Below are 7,632 nucleotides of genomic sequence, written 5' to 3'. Positions count from 1 at the left end.
GAAGTAATTATGGACTCAATCCAGTGCCGCTATCCAGTCCTACTAATTGACTCCCTTCCTAATGGAATGAACTATTTATAAGTTTCTGTCTGAAGAAATGGTGGCGATTCAAAGGGGGTGTTAACTGTCTGTGTGTCTCAATCTCTTGAAGCTCCTGCTGAGTGAAAACTGCACCTGAGCAGGTATATATGAAGCCTGCTCTCTCACTCCCTAGCAACTGGTTACATTTTGTTACCAAACCTTCTTTCCTCTGTATCTCAAGGTTCCTTTTGTTCATGTGCTTTTTGAATGATTTTCACTCATACCGTTTTATGTATGTTCTGGTCTCATTTTCTTAAGTTCAATTGTATTATGAGGCGAATTTCTCTTCAAGGAGTCCTTATCAGTTTTAAATTGGTACGTGAAGGGGCTTTAATTTTCCAACCCCTTTTCACTCTGATATCAGATTAATGGAAATAAAACATGATGTTTTGGCTATTTCATTCCAACTGAGCACAATCTGGCAGAGCAAGCTCTCTCTATGTTTGGAAAGCATTGAATGATCAAGTCTTAAAGATCATTAAAATTACTTTTTTAATTTATTAAGTACTTATTATATGCCACACCATGCTCTGCTGTTTTCCCTGTATTAACTCATTTAATCCTCACAACACTATAAGGTAAGTACTATTATCATCCCTATTTTACAGATGAGGAAATTCAGGGACAGAGAAGTGAAGCAACTCACCCAAGGACACATAGCTCATAAATCAAGGAGATGGAGATTCGAATCCAGGTAGTTTGTCTCCAGAATGTTTGCTATTAGTTACTACATAATATTGCCATTATAAAATTGCCCCCATTTCATTTTTCCTATTTCCCCTCACTAATTTCAAAATTTCCTTTAAAAATTAGAAAAAGCATAAATATTACTTGTAAAAACAGAAAATAAGAGTCCATATTTAGGAAGAGAAAAAATCACTCAAAATCCCACAAACTACAGATATTATAAAGTCTGAATATCTACACATATGCATTTACACTATATTTAGTGTTTTATAATCTTTTTTAACTTAACAAATTATATATTTTTTCAATTTACTCTATCCAAAGTTCTAATTTATGCCATGTGCATCAAAAACTCTTCTGAACATAGATTCAGGTGTATTTAAAAGTTTTCTTCCTTCTTCATGTACCAAACAGCTTTTCACTGGGGCTTAAAGCATGAAAAGTGTACTGTTCTTTTGAATTACTGAATTTTTCCAAATATCCCAGTGATGTTTTAAGCTTAGTATTATTTCCATAGCATACTTTAATACTTAACTGTATTTTGAGGAAAGTTCCAGACACTCTGTAATAACTATACACATTTTGTTTGGGGCAAAAAATAAAGAGGAAGGTTTGTACTTTTTCTTGTTTTACTGTATACGATTGAGGGTCTATTTGGGAATGTGGGGTGTTGAGGTCACTCTGTGAGGACAGTGTCATGACAAGGAAGTTGCTGATCTAAACCGGTTTCCATTCTACCATTTGTATGCAGATGTCAATGAGTTCAATCCCCAAAGTCATTTGGTGAAAATCTACTCTCCACCAAAATCTCCCACAGGGGCTTCTAGGCCCCTGATTTGCTTATCATGTCTTCTTGAACTTTCTACTATGAATGTTAGTGAAGACTATTATTTAATAGTGCCTACCTTGTGCAAGAAACTGTGCTAAATATGGGGGTATACAAAGTTGGCTAAAAGCCATTTTTCTCAAAGAAATTATAGTTGAGAATGAAGAACTAACATGCAAAAGAAACTATAATATGGTATATTATAAAGAATGTACAAGATATAACAATAGTTCATAGACACTACTCTTCTTAGGGTCTTCAACAGATACGTCTGAGTAGCTGGCATTTAATCTAAGTTTTGAAGGATAAGGAAAAAGGGAAGTAATACTTCTGTCAGATAGTTAAACTCATATAATGTAAAATTCTCACAACATTTTATTTGTTATATTTATGTTATGGACAAATAAATACCATCGGCATCATTGGCTAGCTTGCCCTAGTTTATATAGCCCCTAAGTGGCAGAACTAGAATGGCAACCAAGTCTATCAGGTCTTATAGGCAAGTATGTTTCCACATAGTAATGACCAGGAATAACACAGTTGAAATCATATTCAAGAGCAGAGAAATGTGAAAAAATACAGTAACATGTTCAGTTTATAAAGGGTCTGACGTGATATGCTATTGAATTTTAGCTTATCCATGATAGAATCAGAAGATGAAATAGAAGAGTAACATGACCATATTTGATCTTTAGATAGACAAATCTGAAAGCAGAATGTAGAACATACTAAACGTAGGTAAGATTGGAGGCAGAGATATCATTCAGAAGGCTTTTTGGTCATTAAGTACAAAAAATATACAGACCTGAAATAAAACTGACAGTGGAAATGGAGATGAGGAGATGAAACAGAAATATTCAGAAGGTACAATTTTCCAACTGGCATATAAGGTGAGAGAGGAGAAAAGGTGCCTCGAAGATCCCTGGATTAAGCATCTGAGAGAATGATCATGATATTTTCTAAGGGATTAAAAAGAGGATACAATCATGAATTCAGCCCTGCACATTTTAATTTGAAAGTGCTTGAGGGATGTCCATTTATGTACTACAATACAGCCTTGGATATATTATCCTAGAGTCCAGGAATAGCGCTATAGATATTGAAATCTTCCATAAGTGGTGAGTACTTAAAACTACATGTTTGGAATTAAAAAAATATTTTACAGCTTGAGTCACATCAATACTCAAAGATAAGTGGGGGGAGGGAGTATTTTTTCTCACATTACAAGATATCAGAAGGTAGATCTTTGCAGACGTCAAAGACCATTTAGACTGGATTATTTTTCTATCTGTTCATACTACCGTCCTTACCATGTGGACACCCAGAGCTCATGATTACTGCATCTTTAGTCATCACCTTAATATTGAATTCAGGAATAAAAAGGCTAGACAAAGAGCCTTCGTCACATTAATCTTTATATTTGAATCTGGGAAATAAAACCTTTCACAGAAGGCATTACTCTGTATCTCATCAAGTCTAGGCTACATGCCCCTCTTGCACCAATCCATGGCCAAGTCATATAGATTATCATATTTCACCCCAGGGCTAAGATAAGAACCTACCCCCCCACCCCAAATTGAGAACAGATATGTGTTCTCTTGGCATGAACTAGTGTGGAAAATGCTTTGGGAATGGCAACATATGTAACATCCAATGACGGAAGGAATTTCAAAAACAATGCAAGATCATTAGTATCAAATTTGGACAACAGGTATGTAACAAAGACTGAAAACATTATCATATGTGACATTTTTCTATGTAGACTATAGTGTGCTGAATCCCTGGCAACTTCTCTAAAAGTTTTTTCTGGAGTGCAAGCAAGCTTGTTTTGGCTTGTTCAATAAATAGAATGTATACATTAAAATAAACTTACCTGAGAAGGGTTTTAGAGAGTAGAGGGGAAAAAAGGAAGATAGCCCACTCCCATCCTTCACAGATTTAATTTTTGAAGGAGAGATACAATGTGTAACACACCAAGGAAAGTAAAAAGTTCAGATGAAAGATGAAAGAAAATGGTTGATGCATCTAGACCCTTGAAGAGGACTACAGTATATTTGGAATGCTGTGCAAACTGGTACAGCCACTCTAGAAAACAGTGTGGAGGTTCCTCAAAAAATTAAAAATAAAATTACCCTATGACCCAGCAATAGCACTGCTAGGAATTTATCCAGGGGATATAGGAGTGCTGATGCATAGGGGGCACATGTACCCCAATGTTTATAGCAGCACTTTCAACAATAGCCAAATTATGGAAAGAGCCTAAATGTCCATCAACTGATGAATAAAGAAGATGTGGTTTATATATACAATGGAAATACTACTTGGCAATGAGAAAGAATGAAATCATGCCATTTGCAGCAACGTGGATGGAACTGGAAGGTATTATGCTGAGTGAAATAAGTCAGTCAGAGAAAGACAGATATCATATGTTTTCAATCATATGTGGATCTTGAGAAACTTAACAGAAGTTAAGGGGGGGAATGGAAGGGGGAAAAATAGTTACAAACAGAGAGAGAGGGAGGTAAACCATAAGAGACTCCTAAATATAGAGAACAAACTGAAGGTTGATGGGGGGAGAGGGGAAAATGGGTGATGGGCACTGAGGAGGGCACTTGTTGGGATGAGCACTGGGTGTTGTATGTAAGCCAATGTGACAATAAATTACATTAAAAATAAGAAGAATGCACTCTAAAGTCCTAAAGCTCTTGATACAGTCCTGGCTTTGCCACTTCATCCTTCCCAGGCATGGTTTCATTTGTGAAGTGGGGATAATAAAATTGAACTTAGCTTTTAGTCATTGAGAGTTTTGAAAGAAATAATGTACTTACCACAATTCCCTAAATACAGGAGACATTCAAATCTGTTATCTGTGATCATTAGACTTATTAATTTTGGTAACATTTATTCCTCTTTGCTCTCAGATATGCAATATTTTATTTTATTTTATTTTTAGCTTGTCATTAAGCAATTTGTTTATTAAAAGTTATCATGGACTAATATGATAATCATGCAATAAACCATTAAAATTATTAAACCTGTGTATCTGAGTTCCATTTAAACTTAAAAAGCCCAATGTAGGGAGTGATGGGATATGTTCAAATACTTTTGTCATGGTCATCTCTATAAGTCCAGTGAAGAAGGGAAATTTTAAGGGGCTGAGAAAAGTTCAGATAAGAGAATAGAGAATTAGTATGAAAGTATTAATGGGGGTGCAACAGAAAAGCTGACATTTATGTGGTGTGAGAACACTTAGGGCAATTGTTAGGAAAATGATCTAGAATTCTTTGAGAAAAAAAATTTTTTAAAGATTTAGGTATGAGATGAAAATTAAAGTAACCCCTTTTGGCTCTATCTGCAAAATTTACAGTCACATTTTTCCTCACATATCCCCTTTATTATTTTAATGTTTATTTATTTTTGAGAGGGTGATGGGGACACAGAATCCGAAGCAGGCTCCAGGCTCTGAGCAGGCAGCACAGGACTCTAAGCTGGCAGCACAGAGCCTGGCGTTCGAGCACAGAGCTTGAACCCATGAGCTGCGAGATCATGACCTGAGCTAAAGTCAGATGCTTAACCCACTAAGCCACTCAGGTGCCCCCACATATCCCCTCTCCATAATAAATTTGCTGTTAACTTTCTTTCTTCCAAATTCATTTTTCTTCTCTCAGTGAATTATATCTAACCTAATTAGCAAGGCAAATAGGGAATCTATCTTTCTGCCCGTGATGCTTACTGTTTTTTTTATCCTCAGGTCACTTGAAAATCAGCTCTCCTGTCCCCGTCAATGGGTGGACTAAATGACTCTGTGGTCACTGAAATTGTGTTACTGGCCCTTTCTTGCTCTTGGGAGAAAAAACTTTTTCTTATTTTGATATGTTCTTTGCTGTATTTAGGGGTCATCTTGGGAAACCTTTTTATTTTGTTTTTGGTAATTTTTGATTCTCACCTACATTCTCCCATGTACTTCCTGCTGGCCAACCTGTCCCTCATTGATGTGGGTCTTTCCTCTACTACAGTTCCAAAGATAATCATAGACCTCTTAAATGAATACAAAGTAATTTCTTTCCAAAGTTGTATGACACAGATATGCTTCATCCACATCATAGGAGGAGTGGAGATGGTGTTACTCATAGCCATGGCATTTGACAGGTGCACAGCAATCTGTAAGCCTCTTCACTACCTGAGCATCATGAACCCTAAAATATGTGTTTCATTTGTAATCACTGGATGGGTAACTGGGGTGATCCATGCTATGTCTCAGTTTTTATTTGTTATAAACTTGCCTTTTTGTGGTCCTAATAAAGTGGATAGCTTTTACTGTGACTTTCCTAAGATCATAAAACTTGCATGCACAGATGCGGCCAAGTTTGAGTTTATTGTTACTGCCAACAGTGGCTTCATGAGCATGGGCACCTTCTTCCTGCTAATCCTTTCCTATTCATTCATTTTGATCACTGTCTGGAAACGTTCTTCAGGAGAATTATCCAAGGCATTTGTCACTTTGTCAGCTCACATCACTGTAGTGTTTTTGTTTTTCACTCCATGCATGTTTCTGTATGTCTGGCCTTCTCCCCCACCTTCAATTGATAAAAATCTGTTTGTTGTAGACTTCGCTATTACCCCTGTCTTGAATCCTGTTATCTATACACTAAGGAACAAAGACATAAGGTTATCTATAAAAAGACTGCACAAAAGGATATCTAACTCCAAATTTTGTTGACTACATCTTTTTCAGGGAGCTCTAAAACTAAACACCCCACTGCACGCTGACCCATCCCTATATAAGCACCTCAAATTTAACATATCCTGCACAAACTTATCATCTGCCACTACTACCGCTACTAATTCATCTGTGAAGTATAAGACCATTACCAAAACTATCATGAAGTTGTAAATTCATCATACAAAGAATTGATATTCTAACAGAGAATAGCATAATCTGACAACATTTTAATTTTGAATTTTTGGTTATTTTGCCAATAAAAATGTAATAACACTGTTTCTGCTATTCATAAGCTTTAAAAATAACTTGTAAATTTGTTATTATGAATGGATGAATGTCCATCACATTAAATTGCTGTGTGTGTGCTGTATGTATGTGTGTGTGTATGGCCCATTGGCTTTTCTTATTCTTTAAAAGAAGACACAGAGACAAATTCAAGGCCCAGAGTTTATTTGGATGGGGCACCAGGAACACATTTTTTTCAGAAGTGGAGACATGGGACAGGAAAAACACAGATGCCAACAGAGGGTATATTAATGGGTATTCTACTATGTGGACATTGGGGTTCAATTCTGCTATGGCTCTCTAGGAGAATGTACATATTCTATAATATACAGTTGTTTCACTTAAGAGACTAAGAAGCTGTATTTCTGTGTTGGGGTAGTTCTGAGGCAATGACCCCATGGCAGTTCCAGGCTTCCCCACGTAGTAGGTTGAGCAGTTCTGATAACCAAAGAAAAGTACTCAGGCAGAAAATTTTTGCAGCTCATGGTATAAAACAATCTTACATTCTTTTTTTTTCTTAATGTTTTCATTTATTTTTGAGACACAGAGAGACAGAGCATGAGCAGGGAAGGGGCAGAGAGAGAGGGAGACACAGAATCGGAAGCAGGCTCCAGGCTCTGAGCCATCAGCACAGAGCCCGATGCAGGGCTCGAACTCACAGACTGTGAGATCATGACCTGAGCCGAAGTCAGACGCTCAACCGACTGAGCCACCCAGGCACCCCATATTCTTAGGAATATTAAGTGCAGAGGGATATGTGTGTGGCATCAAAAGCATCACAAACACTCCATATCTTCCCATGCTTAGAGGCATTCACATTCCATGTAAAATGACTCCATCATTGATTGTTCAAATGCAGGAGTGTTAATGAAACAAGTGTTAATGGGTTCCATCATTGCATGTTTCCAGGAAGATAATCGCTATCTTCTTCCTCCCTAATCCATTCTAGATTCCCCTCACATATTTTCTGTACTTCTGCTGATCTAGATCACTTGTCCAGATCCACACTTCCTACCAATGAAGGTTAAAT

At 36.9% G+C, this 7,632-nt stretch overlaps 1 protein-coding gene across 1 annotated transcript; it reads left to right on the top strand.

Moving 5' to 3' along the window:
• The first annotated feature begins 5,378 nt into the window (after positions 1 to 5,378).
• Positions 5,379 to 6,314, top strand: LOC115517015 (olfactory receptor 4F21-like). Its single transcript, XM_030320191.1, has one exon. The coding sequence runs from the start codon at positions 5,379 to 5,381 to the stop codon at positions 6,312 to 6,314; it is 936 nt and encodes a 311-aa protein (XP_030176051.1).
• The last annotated feature ends 1,318 nt before the right edge of the window (positions 6,315 to 7,632 follow it).

Source organism: Lynx canadensis, chromosome B3 (assembly GCF_007474595.2).
Source record: "Lynx canadensis isolate LIC74 chromosome B3, mLynCan4.pri.v2, whole genome shotgun sequence".
NCBI lineage: Eukaryota > Metazoa > Chordata > Mammalia > Carnivora > Felidae > Lynx > Lynx canadensis.
The sequence above is the reverse complement of the archived record's forward strand: the minus strand, read 5'-3'. Positions and strand labels throughout refer to the sequence as shown.

Coding starts and splice junctions, on each gene's coding strand:
- LOC115517015 (XM_030320191.1), top strand. CDS start 5,379: ATGGGTGGACTAAATGACTCTGTGGTCACTGAAATTGTGTTACTGGCC.